This window comes from Cyanistes caeruleus, chromosome 1, assembly GCF_971803275.1.
Source record: "Cyanistes caeruleus chromosome 1, bCyaCae1.hap1.1, whole genome shotgun sequence".
NCBI lineage: Eukaryota > Metazoa > Chordata > Aves > Passeriformes > Paridae > Cyanistes > Cyanistes caeruleus.
The window spans coordinates 122,876,872-122,897,818 of NC_141701.1; the positions used below are offsets into that span (position 1 = coordinate 122,876,872).

General features: G+C 39.9%; 2 protein-coding genes across 22 annotated transcripts in view; one reads left to right on the forward strand and one right to left on the reverse strand.

Annotated features, from left to right (window-relative positions):
* HDAC9 (histone deacetylase 9) overlaps nt 1–8,386 on the reverse strand; it is a 452,700-nt gene extending 444,314 nt beyond the window's left edge. For all 20 annotated transcript variants that reach the window (XM_086854892.1, XM_086854888.1, XM_086854879.1 and 17 more), the window contains exon 1: nt 7,949–8,386. The gene's annotated coding sequence lies outside the window, so the exon portion shown is untranslated. The remainder of the gene's footprint in view (nt 1–7,948) is intronic.
* The window catches only part of SNX13 (sorting nexin 13), a 114,123-nt gene continuing 100,843 nt past the window's right edge, over nt 7,668–20,947 (forward strand). Inside the window, exons 1-2 of one of the 2 annotated variants that reach the window (XM_086855093.1) lie at nt 7,668–8,129; nt 10,798–10,913. Coding sequence is in view for 1 of the 2 variants with exons in the window: in XM_086855119.1 (XP_086711245.1) it covers nt 8,092–8,129 (38 nt within the window). In the remaining variant the exon portion in view is untranslated. The remainder of the gene's footprint in view (nt 8,130–10,797; nt 10,914–20,947) is intronic. The other variant, XM_086855119.1, reaches the window with a different exon arrangement.

Here is a 20,947-nt window from a genome sequence, read left to right on the forward strand (position 1 = left end):
TTTAAAAGATAACAATATTTAACCACATTTTCATGCCAGAATTTTTTTTTCGGAAGGGGTGAAAGCATTTAACCAGATGGAGTGGAAGACAAGGTGTATGTGATGGCATAGAATAAATATAAACACTTCACCGTCTTCCAAGAGACTCTGAGTAAGAAACCTGGATATATTGAGAGCAGTTTAATATTCTCTTAGGTGATATCTTCATTCGCAGTCTTCATAAGAGACTAATATGTTTGAAATAGGAGAGCTAGCACCCCTAGAAGATTTTCTCATCTTCATTACACTCTGCTCGACAGTACTTGGCATTCTGTGCAGACTATCCACCTTCAAGCACAGAATGTACCCATGCAAGAGGAAGGGACTGCTAGGCTGGTTCTACAGTGGGTACCCATAAATTAAACCTAGAAATGCAATTTACAAATGAAAATACCTTTCTCTGATTCAAACCTTGGTTTGGATTCCCCCTCAAACCACTCACTCTTGTAGGCTGTGGTCCTGACTGCCATAGGATTGCATCTTGATGATATCTTTACTCTGTTCTGTGGATGAGATTCAACTTCAGTCCCCTGCTGCTTCCGACCTGCTCCGTTTTTTATGGAAGGACAACTGAGTACACTGAGGCCAAAAAGAATCCTATAGCAACCTCCAGCTAGATCCCTGGTGCTGATTATGGCAGTCAGGAGAGCAGACGTAACTCACATTAGAAGACAATGGTCTGTTTTTGGTATTGAAAATTATTTTCCATTTCAACTCACTGATCATTCAATTTATAATATGTTTTCAGAGAATATATGGAGTAATTATTTATATCCCAGTTAAAACAGCTTCAACTCCAAATGAAATATCAAAATTCTGCTTAACTCAGTGGTGTGACTCATTAATCAATGTTGATTGTATTGACTGCCAAAAGGGGAAACACAGAAGATTAGAATGGCAACTGTATGTATTTTATGTTGTCCACACATTCCTATATTTTTAACCTATATATGAACAACTGAAGAGCTATCTATCTATGAAACAAGGAAAATATGAATAATTGACACATTTTATGCACCAAATAGTTTCTATATGCATGCTGCTTATTTCTCATTTCGAGCTAGGTTAGATTTTCTTTCCTTGGAAATCTTACATTTATGCCTGCAGTTCACCCACCTCTTGTCAAAGCAAGGTTTAGCTCAATAGTTAGATACCCTGGAGACTTAATGTCAACTGTCAAAAACTTGAATAATCCAAATTTTGTATAATTAATTTCCTAGACATACAGAATGTCTGTGTCATATAATTTTCTTCATACACTTCTATAAAGGAGATACAATATTGCATAGAAAGTGCTTCAAAATAAAACTCCAATATCACATTTCCCTACTCCAAAACACCATGATTCAAGAACTTTCCTGAAAATAAATATCAAATTAACTTTGTTTTCATGTAAGCTACAATAACGAATTCTTAAGAGCGTACAATAGCTTGAATTCATTTCATGGTTACAAGACAGTAAAGTTCTGCCTAATGTCTCATTCCTGGACTGTCGGAATTTGGTGCTATTTACTAGTTGATAGATTTTGAAGTTTCATTCTTCTACTTTACTCAAGCACTAGACCTCATCTGGAATATTGCATCCACTCTTGGTGTTCCAAATAACTGAATGAAGCTTCCTCCAGAGTCTGTCAAAGTAGGAAAGAGCTGGAGGACCCACCCTGTTGAAAGCTGAGAGAGCTGGACCTGTTCACCTGAAGATGAGGCAGCCTTAGCAGGGACCTAACACCAGCCTGTCTGTGACTATGAGGAGCCCTTCCAAAAAGATGGAGCCAGGTCTTCACAGGCACACATGGCACAAAAATGAGAGAAAATACTCATTAATTGAAACTGGGAGGCTATGATTCAACATAAAGAAGAAAAAGCGCTATCAGAATAACTAGGTATTGGGTATGACAGTTCAGAGAAGTTGTGGAATCGCTTTCCTTGGAGCTTTTCCAGGCAGAATTGAATAAACCCCTAAACAACGGGGTCTAAATTCTATGTTGACTCTATTTTGACCAACAGGTCCCTTCCATCTACTGTGATTAAGTGCAATCATGAGCATTACAAAAAGTAACAGGAAATTAAACTTTCAGATTGAGCTTAATACAACCTAGGACATATCACTGAAGATTTTTCAAAAATGAGGTGGAATATTACCACCCTTGGACAACACAATAAAGAGATTTCTGTGGGCACAGACTATTTTTCTGATTTACTGAAAAAAAATCTAAATTCAGACTGTAAAGGATACTGAGAAGGACACAAGAGGTATCTGGTGGAATAGAGATATACTCACATGAAAATAAATCCGAAGAGTAAATTCAGGCTGACTAAATAAATACTCAGCAGATGTATGATTTCTCTTTGACCAAGAAGTAAAACAAGGAAAGTCATCAGATAATTTCTATTTACACAGGTATAAATTGACCATGTACAAATCTATTTGCACACTTACACAAACTTCTCATTACATGTATGTAAACATCTCTATACCCCTTCCTGATTTACTTGCAGAGTTGATAGCTGGTGACAAGCATCAAGGCCAACAATAGAAGTTTCTTTAGGGGAAACAGAAGGCGGGGGGAGAAATAAAAACATTTAAAAAGGGAAAAGGTAACTAGAAAAGCAAGAGGACATAATGAAAAGAGGAAAGGGAAAGCTCCAGTGGCTAGTCAAGAAGAGAACCTCCAGGGTTTCCCCATTAAGCATCCTTCCAGTGTATCAGGTGATGCACCATACTACATTTCCCACAGAAACCACAGAGATTTCCCCATGATCTAATCAAACTCCCTAGTGCCTGTCCTCCCTTACAATGCCATTAGCCCTGAATGAAGTAGTTTTTGATCAGAGGCTGGTGTTGCAAACTAACTGGCTGTTAAGTTTTGCATATATTATTGGGGAACGCTGGGCAAATACTTATCTTCCTCCTAATGCAAACTAAAAGCTGCAAAAAAACAATCCATGAAAAGGCTGGTGAATTGACTCTTACAGCAATGTCAACCACCTCCCTGACGTAACAGTAGTACCACAACATGGAGGTACAAGGCCATGAGAATAACAGTACGGGACCAAGAGCATGAGGACAGGAAGGCAACACTGCCCTAGAAGCCTTGGTGAAAGGTGACGGAGCTGCAATGGAAAGGCAGCTGCAAATGGAAGGCACTGTGCAGCACCACTTCTTTTATGAATAAGTTCAGGCTCAAGTCTTCACATATATTGTATGCACACAAGATTGGGATCCTTCAGGGCTGCCAATTTCTCTTGTGCAATGGACATCATCTTTTCAAAATACTCCTTAGACCAGGTCTTCACCTCTCTTGCAGGTTAAAAGAGCATGGAAACCAAAGCTGTGGCCAATGAACATGATGGTAGAGGCTCATACATGCTCAGACTAAACCAGAATTTATTCACACTCAAGTTTGAATAAAGCCTCAAGACTGACAGGCATCCATTCTAGAATCTTGAACAGAAGTTAACTACAAGACAGAGCATCTCAGAGCAGAAGTTAAATGAAGAGATATAGAATCCATCAACTTCAACTCCAAAACTGAGGAACTAGGAACAAATAAAAGACATACTGTAAGCAGTCATCTTCTTACAGGCACTTCTGAGCTACCTTCACTGAAAAGAATTTCATTTTCTTAAACAAAAATAGTTTACAGTTATGCAAGTTATTTAAAACAAACCACCCTGATAGTTGCTACATATCATAAACAAATTTCAACAAGGTATCATTATTTGTGAATGACCAACATTAACATCATATTGAAAAATATCATTAACAATAAATTACTGGAAAGTAAGAACAAGTACTTGCTTCCTATTACCTCTCCATCTCATAATCAACATCATACATTAAATTAATGCTAATTAATTCAAGTAAACATCTGCTTGAAGGTTGTGTAACGGAAGTTTTCAGTCACTTATCCCCAAAAAGGAATGTCTAAATTGCGTATCACCTCGTCCACCTTGACCAGGTAAGAATGCATGAACAGTAAGATCTAACCAAACCGAAGACCTGTTCAGAATCCAACACCTTTTCCCCAGATGCCCAACAGCAAATGCAAAAGGAAAAGTGAGGAAGTGCAATGCAACCATGTGAATGGTACCTTCTTGAAATACTCTGAAGCCTCCAGAATATTTGCTGGTTAGGGACATTCTCATTCAGAAGCATTATGTCTCTGCTTTCTAGCCTTTGATATGTTTGGTTGGGGCTTTTTTATCTAGGAATTTGTCTAGATCTTTTTTTGAACTCATGTTAACTTTTTGCATTGATCAACTTCTTTGGCAGAAAGTTATACTCTATTGTACATATATATACATATATATATATATACACACATATACATATATATATAGTACAAAAATGAAGAGGTATGGAGAAGTGCTGGTATGTCCTCACAGGAAAGGCCGAAGCTGGCCTCAAAGCACTGAAACATTAGTTTTGAGCAGTAGTCAAGCACTATTCCACTGTAATCTTTTTGCTGCTTGAAGATGAAGCTATAGATAAGCAGCACCAATAAACTTTTTAATTTGTTATTAAAGTTGTAACAATAAATTCAACACTAGTATAGTCTAACCCAGCACGCACTGATATTCGAAACACATTCATTACACGAGTTACATTGAGTAAGGAAAAAATTCTTCGGTCATGTATGATCATCCTCATTTAAAATCTTAAAACCTGAAGGAGAAAATGAAAGGTGATTTCATCAAGTAATGCTAGCTCTAAAATGCCTTACTCATCTATCAGTTTTAACAAACACTATAACCTTAAGTGATTCAGCAATGCAACATTCTCTGCCTATTTATCTGGAAATCATTACTGAAGCCTTGAAGCATGACAAATACGTTTTATCATAGAATAGCCTAATGTTCTGTCTTTACACGAGAGCTATCTTTAATTTCACTCAACAGATGTATTATGTACTTTCTACTTAATTGCAGAAACTTAAAAGAACATTTTCTAACTTTTGAAGAGAGTGGAAAACTCTGATGAATACTCATTCCTTTTAATCTGAATTTATACGGAAAGTTCATGTAAACAGCATGCTTATAGGACACAGCATATGATCCTCAAGAAATGTGGCCCAGAACTCTTTTGTAAAAGGGAAAAAGCCTCACTCCTGTGATGCACTAAGCTCTCTCAGCTAAACGGTTCAGCTGAGTACGCTGCAAGCCACAAGTACTTTCTCCTGCAGTTTGAACACACACACCCTAAGTAGCCTTAAATTTGCTAGTCTGAATAGTGATGAATATAAAACAACAGTAGTACATAAGGTAAATATGTGTTTAATTTACCAATTTGGAGATGATTAGAGTACATCCCAACTCTTTTGTCATTTTTCATTGGTTACAGTTGATCATTCACAACAGGATTTGATTACTTTCAAAGCCACATTTAGCCTACCAAGCACCAGTTGAATACTAAGAAACTAGCTACTGCAACTACATTTAGGTACCATCAGGATTCATATAATTTTCAGGACAGGTAAACTTAAATTTGATATGTATTTTCAGTATGCAAGTAATATTTTTACCAGCAACCTCTATGGGGCTATTTCAGGTAGTGAGATGAAGAACTGGAAATTATTTTCCACTTCACATGCTTTTTAGAAAGTATATCCTTTTTATATCATTTTTATAACTCTTTTCAATGTTTTATCAAGAAATTATAAAATACATGTGCCACTTAAGCATAGTGTTATCTTTTCACAGAAATAAATTCTAGTAGGAACAACTACTCTAAATGAAGCACGTACTGACTTCCAACAGTGAAGACACTATTTTGCTTTTGTTTTCAAACTGCTCTGGGCGCAGGAAGATGCTGGTGAACTGAAGATACACAACAGCTTACAAATTACTGTTCACATTTAGCTGTGTAGACCAAGCTTCATTTGTGGAAAAGCAATTTAATGGAAAACTAAACACTACTGTTTTCAAAACTAACATTTTAAAGTCAGATTCAAAACATTTTGGTGTATTACACATTCACACAGACTTGCAGAAGAATCTGAAGCTGAGACCAGTGCTTTGGGTGGGCTTAACTACAGTGCTGTGTTTGCATCAAGTTGGTCACCAAGAAGTATAATGGCATGTTTTTCTCTTTTTTGGAATTCTGAACTGACAACGAGATTTTTGTTAAAAAGACAGCTATTTCAATATTTATATGAAGAAACTGGCACCAGTGGTACATAAACATGACTGACTGCAGCTTTTCTCTGGAGCCATGACATGTTTATTCCCAATGTTTTGGATCACATCTTTGCCATGACAATGAAAAAGAGGTGTTAAAATATATGAAATATATAAAAGTATAAAATATATTATTTGCATCATTCATGGTAGAAAATTCTGTACAGTTGAGACATAGCTATTTTACACAAATAACAATGCAACTTAAGGGATGTATGAAGGGATGGAACTGCCTTCCAAGACTGCTCTGGTGTTATGACAGAGAACAAGCTGCCATCTCTTTCTGAACAAAGTAGGTGTTCCTGGAACAAAACATATTATGAGCTGAGGCCACTGATATAGAAATGTATTGGACACGAGAGAAAATTTAGAGACACTCAGCAACAAGATAACTATAGAAGATACAGGGATGCTGCTGTGGAACCAGGTGTGTGGGGACTGAGAAGTAGGACAAGACATTTGGGTAGGACATTTGAAAAACCTTAATGTGAAATACCTTCCTTTTTGTGTTCTTAAGTTCTCATCAGGCCTTAGTGAGCTTGCAAATTAAATCCTGAATAACTGCCACAAAACTATTTTTCTGTCACAGAAAACAAAATGTCAAGGAACTAAAGCTGACAATGTTGAAAGACAAATGTTTAAAATTCCTCAGTTTCTGTGTCAGCACTTGTTCTGTGCTGTTTGTGACAGGGAATCTCAACAGCTTTTGCATCAAAAAAGCACATTCATGCATTTTCATTTGTCAAAAGGTCTCCACAGTCCACCTCACTACTTCTTTTTCAAAGATCAGCTTGTATTAAATATTTGTCTACACTTAAATTTTCACGTTGTTTAACTGTGGGTTTAGACCTCCTCAGAGCACTTAAAAATATAAACTGCTGTGGGCTCGGGGTGGATATTCAAAGATGAATATGCATGTTGTGCATTACGAGTAATACTTGCTTTTTTCTGTAGGAGCGATAAGCATGAATGATTACTGATTGCTATTACGTTCCATTTCATATCAAAACTCAGACATTTTAGATGAGTCAAAGCAACTGTACCTTTGCTGGGAACTACCTTCATCATGCCCTGGGCTACCAACCGGGAAGCTGCCGGGATGTACACACCGCTTTGCCACCGTAAATACAATTATACAAAATTCTGGCCACCCAGCCGCTCCCGGGACGGGACGGGACGCGCCCGCCCTCCGGCTGCCGCCTGCTCCGGGCAGTCCGACACCGGCCCGGCGGCGGTGCCCGGGGAGGGCGCGCCCCGGCGTCGCCCACCTGTTCGGCCCCCACGGGGCAGCTCCCCCGGCGCCCTCCGGAGCTCCGCGGCCCCACCGACCGCGGGGAGCTGGCACGGCCCGCCGAGCCCCGGCCTCCCTTCTCCGGCCGGCACCCGCGACTCGGCCGCGGCGCCGCAGGACGCGGGGGGCGCGGAGGATCCCCCGGACCCACAGACGCACCACCCGCCCGGCAGGGCAAGCGCTCGGGGAGCTGCTCCGCCACTCTCGCTCCCGCGAAGTAAAACTTGCCGCGGGCGGCCGTGTCCTCCCTCCCCCACCACCTTCCCAGCCCTCACACGGTCCAACTTCCCGAAACCTTCCCGAAGGTCCCAAAAATACCGGCCCGGCAGGTCGAGCACAACGTCCGGCTGGCGGGACCGGCCGGCCCGGCACTCGGCCCTCGCCTCCCGCCGCAGCCGGGCGGGGCGGAGCGGAGGGGCAGCGGCCGGTGCCACTCACCTTCCCGCTCCTCCGCCTTATCTCTTCGCTCGCGGGCTGCAACTTCCAGCGCTTCCCCCAACTGCCATCTTCCACCGGAGCCGGGGGGGAACGAGCGGCGCGGCGCGGCGAGGAAAAGTTGCGGCGGCGGCGATGAGGTGCCGATGAGGTGCGGACTGGGTGCCGATGAGGTGCCGATGAGGTGCGGACTGGGTGCCGATGAGGTGCCGATTAGGTGGCCATCGCGCCGGCGGGGCGAGCCTGTGCCGTGCGCGGCGGGCGGGCGGGGCGGCGGCGGCAGCTGGCGCGGGGCTGCGCGCTGCGATCGCCGCCCGTGGCGACGCGGGGAGGATTTGCTAAAAATAGCGGCTCGCTCGGCTCGGCGCGGCGCGGGGGGAGGCGGGGGAGGCGGCCGGGCTGCAGCGCTCCCCGCCGCGGCCGCTGGGGGCCGGGCGGGCCGCGCCTCGCTGCGCCGCCGCCGCCGGGGACAGCCCGGGCGGGCACAGGCACAGAGCGCGCCCGGGCCGCGCTCCGGGCCCCGGGGCTGCGGCTGCCCCGGCCCGCCGAGGGACCGGCTGGCGGCCGAGCCCTGGGTTATTTATTCCGCGGCCCTGGGAACCCTTCCCGCCGGTGGCCCCCGTCAGCCCTCGGGGGAGCGGACACACGTGCCCGCCCTGGCAGGCGAGGGACGGCGGTGAGGCAGCGGGGCCCTGAGGGCTGGAGAGGGGACAGGCGGCTGGGACGGCACCGCGCTGCTTCCACCGCGTCCCGGCGTTCGGCACAGGGAGAAAGGCGGTGTTACGGGCTGTGTGGTGTGTGATTCGGTTCCCTTGGGCTATCACAGCCCGGGACGATCGCGCATTTCTCTAGTGCTGCTTTCCTCTCACGGCCTTCTTACCAGTCTTGGTATCTTCAACTAGAGGACGCCCACCTTTCTGAACGCACATTAAGCCTTTCTGGTAGCGGTCAAGAGTCTCCAGAATTCTCTTTTCCTAATACTGTTTTAAATAGCGTAAAAACTACTTTAGTCAATGGAATCTGCCACATTTATTTCCAAACTTTTTGATAGATCTCTTTGTTACTCAGGAGAGAAAGTGTCACCTTTTATTTCTCCCCTTCCAGGGAAAGGTTGGGAGTTCAATTCTTGGCTCTCTAAGCAATCAAAGAAAAAAAAAAACCATAAAAAACTATCTCCCACCTAAAGTCTTTGGGAGTTTCCTGCTGCATTTTAACGGATTTAATTTTTTTTTTCTTCGATCGATTGTATTTATTCTTTCCATTTTGTGTTGTTTTCAGAGGTGCTTTTCTGAAACAAATGTATAAAATTGTTGTTTCCAAGACTGGTGAAGGACTTGTTAAGTTAGAAAAAGGTAAATCTGCTAGAAAACAGAGGTTTTGAATTTGGGCCTGAATGTCATTTTTTGCTCAAGGAACAAAACAGATGAAAACTCAGCTGTGGTAAGCAGTGGTTTTTGTGACTCTCAAAATAAATCTCACTTCTCAAAACTAGAAACAGAGCTGTGTCTGAGTATATTTCAACCTGGAGAGGAATCTCATTAGTTTCTTTTGGTTTGTATTTTAGTTTGAACTGAGTCAGTTTCAGTGGTATTGCTGGATGTTAAGTCATGGAGTTACATGTGACAGATCCAAGTCCAGACTGGCTAATGAAATAGCACAGCACCATTTCCCTGGCAGATCAATACACTTCAAACTGATCCATAACTTTAGTTTCAGTATTTACTTACATTCTTGCCCTCTGTTTACTCAAAGGAAGCATCAACATTATAATAAGGTTTTAAAAGACTGGTCATCATTCTGATACTATATTGGGAATTCCTGAATTTATACTGGAAAATATCAGGCATCTCTGAGACACCTCCATGTTTTAGTTACTGCTGTGCTTGCCCGCTGGTAATAAATATAATGAAGTGGTGATGCATGGTAGTTATATTCACCAGTCTTTATATTGCTTTTGCTATATCTACTCATGCTGTTCCATTTCTTCATTATCTACTTCTTATCCTACAGACCAAAAAATGATTTATCAGCTTGACTGACTTGCTGGAGTGAATATGAGCAGTTCTTCATTCAAATGTAGCGTTCCCTATGTTATCACTGTCTTCCTGAGTTATTACAAACATTTACTGAAAGTCATGGGGGTGACAAAAGAATGTGCTGTGCCTGCATTATAAGCTTAATTTATAAAACTTGAGATGGGGTGCTGAAATCTTTAAGATTTTTATCCCTAAAAAGAGACATGCATTAGCCTTGCAGCTTCATCTCTGCCACTGTTTTGAATTGGTGTCTGCTGGCTATGAAGGCTATGATGCCCTTCATATATACTCTAATTTACAATAATTACTGGATTTTTGGATGGGAAAACTTGCATATTTATCACACAGATCATTAGAAAGGTCATTTTTGTGAGGGCCGCAGTTTTGGAAACCACACTGAAAAAGAAAAATTGTCTTTCCCATGGTTCCTTACTTTACATAGTGCCTAGTGAAAGCACTAGGAGAAAAAACATGAGCATTTTTTCTCTTTTTTTCCCCCAGTCTAATAGAAACACTGAAAAAACTGTAAACTAATATACATAAAACACTGTAACATTCTGTAAACCATTTAACACGTATTTTAGTATGGTTAATACTGTGGAGAAATAGCTTTTGGAAATTCCATGCTTTTGCTGGAAACTAACTTAGGTATTAAAAAGGCCCTGAGGTATAACAGCTTATCAAAAAGTACCCAAAACACATCAAGTGGTGAGCAATTCCCTCACTATGAAACTGAAAGGGAATGTCTAGGGTGTTCTGTACTGTGTGACCATTAAAAATTAAGGTGATACTCAGCTATATCCCTTTCCAATCCAGTTCATAAATCAACATTTCACAAGAGTGAAACCAATCAAGATGAACAGAAAAACCCTTGGACATTTAACAAGACCAGACTAGACTTCCAGTGTACACGTGCAAGTTAAATTGTGGATGTGAGTAAGATGCTTTTACTAAGAATATTTGCATTAAGTCATTCTTTAAAATTTTAAGGTTTGGCTTCGCTAAGAACACCATCAAAATTTGGTGAGGTGAAGGAGTGTAACTTATTTGTGGTATCTTAGACTGAGAATTAATTAAAAGCTCTTCTTTTGGGTGAGTCTTCCCGTCTTTTAGCAAGTGTCTTGCTTAGTAGCTCATAAACATTTTTACATGTTTCAGATTGGGTATAATTGTTGATTTTGTTTACAGAAAGTGGTTGAGTTTTTTCCTGGGAAAAGATCAGCCATTTAGTTGATCAGTTTTACACAACTTGTAAATAAGCTCTTAACTGCTACAGTTAATTGCAATCTAAGTAAATTAACACAGATGCCAACATGTTAAAGATAATAGGATTTTTCAGACTAACATTAAGAAAAAGAATTGTTTTATATATACTTAAATGTCTTATGAAAATATATTTCCCATACATTGGAGATAATTTAATGTGTGATTAGCTCTTTCAGTGCCTGGGCTTTCAGGAATGCATACACATACCTACATTCAACAGAAACCATTCAGGTGGTTAAAATTTAAACGTGTGATTACATGTTTGTTTTAGTGCCAGTGGTTAGCCAATATTTGGAAATGTGTGGGCTATTTCTTTAAGACATGATAGAGTCAAGTGGTGTTTGGTCCTGGCCTATTTGTATGCAGAGAATACAGACATATCTTATTCCTGTGAATGCAGTAAGTCATGAAATGAGTGATCATACTGGGCTGCTCACTCCAAATGTCAATCCTGTACACAACCATGCCCCCAGAGTGTTTTTTTATGCACACAAGCAAGGGTGTTTAAGTGGCCCCTAATGCTGTGGTGAGCAGTGCAGAACTCACAGTGAGTCATATAAAAAGGGGATCTAAGTAGAATGCTTAGCTCTCTGTCAAAAGATTGCCTGTTAGCTTTGGACTAACTGGAGCTGACTGGTCTTGATCCTGAGTACTGTTCTGTCCATATCATAAACACCTCTGATCATTGCAGTTTTGCCTGCTTTTTGTCCAAATCCTTTTTTTCCCCATTTTTTAATGTTGCCTAACTATCTGAACTTTGTCTTGAAGACACTGGTATGTCCCATTATACTGGTTCAAGGGCCCCCTCAAGTATCCTAACCCAGCTCTGATCTCTGACCTTGTCTTTTACTCATTCTGAAGCAGGTGTCTTTCTCAAAGTCATCTGACAATAGACCCCAGTGATAGTCTTATCTGGAGTCTTGTTCAGGCAGAGCAGGAAGTTCTGTCACTCCATCCCTGTTTACATATTCGTGGTGTTTTCTTACTGTCTCCTTGATTTTCTGATGTCCTTGCTTCTTCCTGGCATAAATATGTACAGTTCCAGCAAAGGAGTGCATTTGTATTCACACCTCTTTGTAGAAATCTTGGCTTACAGACTGAGCACCTTTTCCTGTCTATGCTGGTCCCCAGTTTGGACAATGGTTTGTATTACTAATTTGTCATTACTAAGCTAGCAGGAATTTATGTTTTTCTTTACCTACCCTGAACAGAACATGGATAGAAGGATCACAACTACATCAAGAACTGCCAACATACCATAAATTTATCTAGCTTACAAAATTCCAGATGCATTAGTCTTTGCAAAAGTGCTTAATAATTGCAAAAATAAAATTACTGGCCTTTGCACTTGATGTGTTTTATTTGTTGCTCATAATCATTGTTAGAGGGTAAAGAAGGTAATAGAGGTGAATTTCTTCAGTTCCTAACTGAACAAATTGTGTTTGAGAAGAGGAATTCTCTGAGGAACATTAAACCTGACCAGATTGTGCTTGTTCAGATGGACACTTGTGTCAGGTTTTGTTATGCATTTATTCCAATTAACTGCAGTAACAGATTCTGAATGAAAGAGCAAGTCTGAAATTACACAAACCTTCCTCACTATAATGATTCATCAGGTAGGATTTGTTTCTGCTTTCTGAATTATCATTTTTTTTGTTATTATTATCCCACGCTCTGTAGTGATGACAGAGGTGTGATGGAGAACAGGCAGAAGTTAATGCTGGGAGCTTTTGTCAAAAGCTTGACGCAGGCAGCCTGGACCTGATGATGATTCATTGATGATCAAGTGCAACAAACAACTCCATGAGAGTATCTGAGCAAGCCATTTCCTGGGGTACACAACAATTTGGTGACATTATTATTCCTTCCTGTAATTTCTTGTTCTGAATTGCTAATTTCCAGTATTGTTTCTTGCCTGAGATCCCACATCTTAGTACTGGGGCAGCATGAACCACGATGTTCACGGAAAGAGAGCTTTTCCTTCAGTTTTCAGCCAAGAGGAAAGGTCTTGGATTTTCAGAGAGAGATAGACTTCCACGATATGATATGGAAGTCTATTGGTAAAATAAAATTTGACATGTAACTGCTAATCTGGTAGAAATGGAAGAGATGGGCTTAGTCCCCTTGTCTTTTGTGAACTTTTGCAAATGCAGTGTGCACTTCCCACTTGCAGGTATTGCTGTCAGGCTGTGTAACTCCTCTTTCAATTAATGTTGGGCAGAAAACACCCTACAATTATCAGGTCTACTTGGCAACAGCCTTGTCAGCTCCCTTTTGGTGTTCATGTATTATCAATAAAATAACAGTAGTTTCTGAAAATGACCAGTTCCATTTACATTTCATAATCTGTTGAAAGGAAGAACGTTTGTGACTGAGTAAGAGAAGGAAGGAGCTGTCAACCCTGTTTTGTGATTACTGCCCACAAATGTTCTCACATTTTGCTTTAAGAAAGTGTTCTGACAAAAATATTAGCACTAATAGTACAGTATACATATGTTCTCAGAGTATAAATAGTGCAACTTCATCTCATGAGATAGCTCAGGGCTCTATCCAATGACTTTAATGAGGTTTGAGGTTGCTCAGCACCTCACAGCAGATGCTCAGCAGACCCAGGGAAGGTGACATGGTAATCACGTGAGGTGAAAAGCACCATCTGTATTTGTCCAAGCCAATGGGAGTCACAGAGCCTTGGCGCCTGCAGCATCAAACCTTTCATTCTCCAACGAATTCAAAAAACCCATTTCACTATCGCACTGGATCAGCATACTCCAACAGATGCACCCTTCAAACCACAATATGTATTGGCATTCTGCTTTCACAGAAGTGGAACTCTTCTGCCCTAACTCAGGTGACTGCATTGCCCTCAGCTCCCTGCTCAAGCAACAGAGAGAAATAGTGTTGGAGAACAACTTTTCATTAAACTGTGGATGCTGAACACACCTGCAGTGTCTGCTGTCTGTTATTCAGTCTTTACATGTTTCTTTTTTATTACATTATGTCTTACAGGGGAGTTTTTAAGTAGTCAAATGGCTAGAAAAAAAATAGCTTATTTGCAGACCACCAAGGAGACACATGTCTATTCCTACATAAATTCTGGATTTGTAGCTATTATTAGTTTACAAATCCATGTGCCATCAAGGTGATATATGTGTTCAAAAATATCACATGGATACTCCTTCTAAAATTGTAGTGTTTTGCAATTTTAACACTACAGAATGAAGTGGACTTCAACAATACTAATACATTCAATTTAGAGACATTGATAGATTGGGTCCTGAAAAATCCGAGGGTGATTTCAGAGGAAAAGTCAGAAATGAGAATTAACAAGGCGTATCTTTTACTTACAAAAAATCCTATTAGTAATTAGTCCGTTTCAAATATTACACTCTGGGTTTTTGTGCATCCTCCACAGTTTCATTATTTTCTTTCTGATCAATCATCATGATTATTATCTCTCAGCTACAGAAATTCAGGAAATGTTGCTGAAAAGAGCCTACCATTTCTTTCTCATGTAACCAAATAACTTTGTTGAGGTCACTTTACTGAATGAATTCCCAGTTTCTGAAAGCTTTCACACAATCTGTTGTACCCTAAAGAAAAAAAAAATGTACTTGTTCACTGAATACCACCTATTCTGTAAGAGTGACATATTCTACATTTTAGAGCCTTATACATTTTTTGTGTTAATGGCTATTAAAAAATTGTGCAGTACAGCATAAAATCTTACATACATATATATAAATATATATACATACCTGCATATGATCTCTAGCATATAGGTCTACCATGTAAATATATATACATATATCTTACTTATACATAAGTATGTATAAACATTTGTATAATATTTAAGTATGAACATACAGATGTATTCCAGATCGTAGCTGAAAGCTCCCTCTTCTTCCCCCTACACAAAAAGTAAAAAAATTTATCTCAACTTCCTGCAGTCTTTTTATTGTATAAAAAGAATTCATGATTTTAACAAAATTCACCTGTACATAACCTTTGAAACTCCTCCTATTCCACCGAGTCACAGTACTAGAATTGCATAACAAGAGAAGTAGACAAAGGCTGTTCTTTCTGTCTTTATATGTAAGGGAGAGGAACTCTGATCTCTGCCCTAAATCTTTTCTGCATACAATGTAGCTACTAGAGAATATTCAGCTACTTTAAAGAGTGAGACTAATAAAATGGTAGTGATATAAATTGCCACAGAATTCATTTAACACACACATTTATTTGTGTAAGCCTGTTTAAATGAAAAGTGTTATGACACTTTCTCTTGAGGGTTAAGACCATGCAACGTAAGTAATCACTATAACCAAAACTCTAGAAAATTTTAAACTCACCTATAAAGATTCATATTGAACAAGGATTTATTAATTCAAAAGTTACTATTTATTTGCTATTGTTTGAAAAACATAATATGTGAGGTGAGGGTCTGTAGTCGTGCAGAGTCCCCAGGCAGGTACAAACATGGGTCACTCTATTCTAAAAATCTGTCCTTTTTAAGCAATTAGCCAGTTATCAGCTACATATCATTACAAACATAATTCAACTGAGCACCGTACACCACAGTGTGAACACACAATTGTTATGTAACTTGCTTTTCTACCTCTAATTCAGCTGTGTCACTTTCCCATAGTCCTTTTCTGCTCAGAAGAAGTAGCAGGCCTGAGCCATGATTTTACAAGACCTTCCTTTCATATGGTTTTACCTATATGCAACAATAATATATACATATTTCTGTATGAATGTGCTGCCTATATAAGACAGAAATTGTCAAAGCTATTACTAAATAGAGCAATTATTATCTTACTTATTTGTCAGTAGCATATATGTAAGACAAAATTTGAGTACTCTATTTCTCAGTTTTTCTCTGCAAACCTTCCCTAGTAAGTTTGAATTTGCACAGCTTCTAGTCTAGGATGCAACAAAGGACAATTGTCCATTCTCTAGAAAGCCACATTTTGGCCATTTGCCAATGCCTTACGTGTGCATTTTTTGATGGTTGTTTTATGTTCTGATACTATGATACCATTAAAATTTTAGAGTACAGACAGTTCTTGGCATAATGAAAGAATCTATGATGAAACTACTTCATTTTGATGACTCAAACCCATTTTGTCTTTAAAGGTGATGTACTGGTCAGCAATGACCAAACTTTTGGTTATCTTGAATTAAAAAGAGTTCTTTTCACTATTGTATCCTATAAAAATTGTCATGCTGCTATAATTCTGTGCCTGTAGCTGTAGCTGTGGCTGATGTCTGGCAGGATTTAGTACAAAGCTAAATACTGTCAGCACTGCTGAAACAGAATGATGAAGCATTATTCCTGGTAGCATGATAAAGAATGGGAAATCATAGAAATGTAGAATCATAGAAAGGTTTGAGTAGGAAGAGACCTTAAAGATCATGTCATTTTGAACTCCTTGCTTTTGACATGGATGCCACCCACTAAACCAGATTGCTCAGGGTCCATCCAATCTGGCCTTGAACACTTCCAGGGATGGAGCTTCCACAATTTTTCTGGACAACCTGTTCCACTATTCCAATTTCCTCACCACCCTCCATAGGAAAGAATTTCTTTCTAATAACTGCTCGAAACCTACCCTCGTTCAGTTCTAGGTCATTACCCCATGTCCTATCCCTACATATTCTTGTAGAAAATCAGTCTCCAGGTCTCCTGTGGGTCCCCTTTAGGTACTGGAAGGTGCTGTAAGGTATCCCTGGAGTCTTCTCTTCACCAGGATGCACAAACCCAACTCTTTCAGCCTTTTCTCTTAGGAGAGGTGCTCCAGCCTTCTGATCATCTTTGTGGCCCTCCCCTGACTCACTCCAACAGGTCCGTGTCCTTCTTGTGTTGAAAGTAAGGGTTCCATTTCCCCTGTTCCAGACAGCAGCAATTTCACCAGACAGCAATAACTTCTCAAATATGGTAGACAGTGGCATAGTCACCTAATCTGTCTGTTCCCTCAGGACCTGCAGAGGCATCTCATCATGTCCCATGGACTTGTGCACCTCCAGGTTCTTTACCTTAAACCTATCTTGTCCTACAGCAGGCAGTTCTTCATTCTCCCAGTCCCTGTCTTTGCTTTCTGTGGCTTGGCTGGTGTGGCTGGAGCACTTGCCTGTCAAGACTGAGGCAAAAAAAAAAGTCAATGAGTACTGTTGCCTTCTCCATTTGCCAAGTAACCACATGTCCCATTTCCATCTGGTAGGGCACACTTCCTCCTACTCTTTCTCTTATCACTGACATACCTGTAGTAGTTTTTCTCATTGCCCTTGAAGCACCTGGCCAGATTTAATTCTATCTTTAAATCTATTAGCTTTCCTAACCTGATCCATGTCTGCTTGAACAATTTCTCTGTATTCTCCTCAAGTTCTTTGTCCATGCTTCCACCCTCTGTAGGGCAAATTTGTCCAGGAGCTCCTTGTTCATCTATGCATGTCTCTGGGTGTTTTTGTTTGATTTCCTCTTTGTTGGGATGCATCACTCATGAGTTTGAAGGAGGTGATCCTTATCAGTCCATGGAAAAATAATTTTCTTTAGAACCCCATCAGAATCTCAGTGCCAATAGAACAATCTGAATGAGAATTATTTTGGTACATGTAGAAAAGTACTTTTTTAGCAGAAACTGAGGGCTGGTATAAAATTTAGCATCTTAGTGCTTCTTTATGTTATTGACTAGTGACTATCTCTGATTGCTAATGAAAAGTGATCAGTAATAGTCCCTGTAAAAATATACAAAATGTGTCTGATCTGCTTGTGACATCTCAAACAGTGACCAGTAGAATAATTCAAACATGGTTATATTTGGCAATCATTAGATCCAAAGAATTTTCTTTTTTCCCTTTGCTCTGTCTGAACCAAATCATCCAACTATATTTTCTGGTGTTTTCTCTATTGCTCTTTACCTTCTCTTTACCTGAAATCACCTAGCAGCATCCTGTTAAGTTTAGGTTGTTGGCCTTTCCCAGTAAACCATTCAAATAAGGAATGGCCGCTATATTTTTACCCAAATCTTGTAGAAAACTAATCAGCAACTCATTAGGATTTTATTGTATACTGGGCATAAATGTCTTACAATATCTTATATCCTTTAGAAGTTTGGGTCAGTGCTTTGGTCAGTGATGTAGAAGCAGATTACCTTCAATTGCAGGTAGTTCTGAATGGTAGGCTGAGAAGCTAAAACATAAAGCAACTTTCAAATTCCAGCTGTCAGCAGCTGAGGAGGTATCCAGTCATTTCTTCAATACAGAATGATGTTCTTGTGATGTTCTCGTGATGTATCTTGTGATACCAAATCCTTTCAAATACAGGAACCTAGAACGGAGCACAAGGAACTTGTACCAACATGAGTTGTTTTTCCTTCTCATTGAAGAGTACCATCTTGACCCACGTGGCCTCTGAGCAGACATAGTGATAGAATGGCACAATATCCTTTTTCCTCCTCAGCATCAACAGCAGTGCCATTAACTGGTGTATGTGGGTCTCTGATGTAAGAATTTGGAGGTCAGGATTTTGAACGGGTATAGTGCAGAAATACCTATTTTCCTCAACAGTCAAAGATCTATTTGCCTTGAAGAAAAGCCATTTATTGAAAGGAGCCTTAAAGTGCTTCCATCTAAATGTGAATGTTTTGTTATTGCATTTTAATTTTTCCCAAGTTGGGTCAATGGCTCCCTTACAGACATTATCTGGGAATGTGTTGGTTATTTTACCCTGATGGGATATTTTTTTCTTATTTTTTACTGTACTTAGAAATATGTCAGTAATAGGAGAAATAGGAGAACAAGTCTGACAAACCTCAAACAATTATAGTCCTAAAGATTAGTTTTCTGACACTAAAAAGAGTTGAAATTGTTGGTTCTTCTAATTTTCTGATAAGCTTCATAACAGTCAGAGTTACTGTCTAAAGCTGTAAAATAAGATGGTGTACTCCCATAGCAGTCCAATAATGTGAAGATTACTTCTGAAGTAGCTAATTCTTCTTTTTTTGTTATTTCTGAATGCATACATGCAAATATGACATTTCCTTAAAAAGAGTCAGAAGTATTTCTCAAATAGAGAAACATTTTGCAGTGTTTTCTTGCCAAGCAGGATTCATGGGTTAAATGAATGTGAAGAAAAGATACTATAATTTATTCACACAGGTAGAATTTATTCACACATAATAAATTAACCCATTAAGTCTAGAAGAGACATACAAGCTCAGCTGAATATGGAACTGAACAAATAATAATAATAAAAAAAAAAATGTTGACATGTTGCATTTCAGTAGTTTATGGGCAAATTAATTATGCATACCTGAGACATCCTGTAATCTTTTACCCCCTAAGATTTTTTCATGCAAGTGAATAGAAGGGAAGATACCTAGGAATATACAGCCTGTATATTCAGCCTGTTCTTCATGAGGAACCCTGAGATACAAGATGATGGTCCCTGTTCTCAAAGCAGTATTTGAATAGAGTATAAATGAACCAAATAACTCTGTCGTTTTCCCAAATGAGGCAATAAATGCTGCGCTTGGAGCGCAGAAACAGTAAATTTATTTTCACATTTGTGAAATAGCAAGCATTTATTTGAGTGCATGTCATTAAGGCTAAGTGAATGGTCTGTAACCAGACAGAAACAGGAGAACTACCCATTCAGAATTCAAGGGCTTAAGCTGTATTACTCAAGATAGAATCTCACAAATACTCTTGAATATTTTATGATCTTTAGGAATGAACACAAGTTCATCTATATGCTAGTTACATAACACTGTCACTCTTATGAAAATAGAAAGTGCTAAAACTTCAGCTCTGCAAAAGGTATAGCTGCCCACAGTGTTCCAGTTTATGGGTTCCGTCCTCCAACGCAATGAGCACTTTGGTCCCCGTCCAGCAAACAACTCAGAGATCTGCTTAACAGTTTGCACGTGAGTAACTGTCTTATGCTAAACTGCTACTATAGCTAAATAAGAGAATCACAAGGTCCTGATATCATAGATTACATCTCTTCCTCTCTCTATGAAATGTTAGCTTTACACTTACCTAATTCACTAGGGTTTTATACACCACCATTCATAAAAGTTAGTCTATAATGTGTCATATTCCAGTGAGAGAGGACTACAAAATGGATAAGGAGATTTAATTTTTTCCTCTTACCAGTTTCTTCCACGAGGAGATGCTTTTGGGAACTTGAACAGATTTTTGGCATTTGGAGCAGGTACTAAAGGAGCTGCCTTCTCTCCATCAACTGTATATAATGCAGTGTATGGTGGACATCACCTAACTGGAAGATGTTGCCTCTCTCTTTCTCACCTCTTTAACAGCCTTTGCAGAAAGGTTGAATGCAAAGCTTTTCACTGTACTGGTTAGCAGATTTAGGCAGTGGCAGCTGACAAGGCTTGTGCTGCACTCCTCACAACATCGAGGTTGCTCCAGCATGCTCACCTTGAGAGCTTCCAAAAAAGTTCTGTCTGATCCAGCCAGGATACCTGCCCATGGCAATACAATTCCTCTTACCTCCCTTTTCCCCATGCTGTTTGTCCTCTTCACATCAAAAACATTTTGAAAGCCACATCAGATCTGGCCTTTAATGACACACAAAGTAGTTTGTCATCAGATGAATTGTGCTTTCTGATGCACATTATTATTACTAATACTTCATCATTTTTCACATCTCACATGATGAATGTGGGCTAGTGCATTA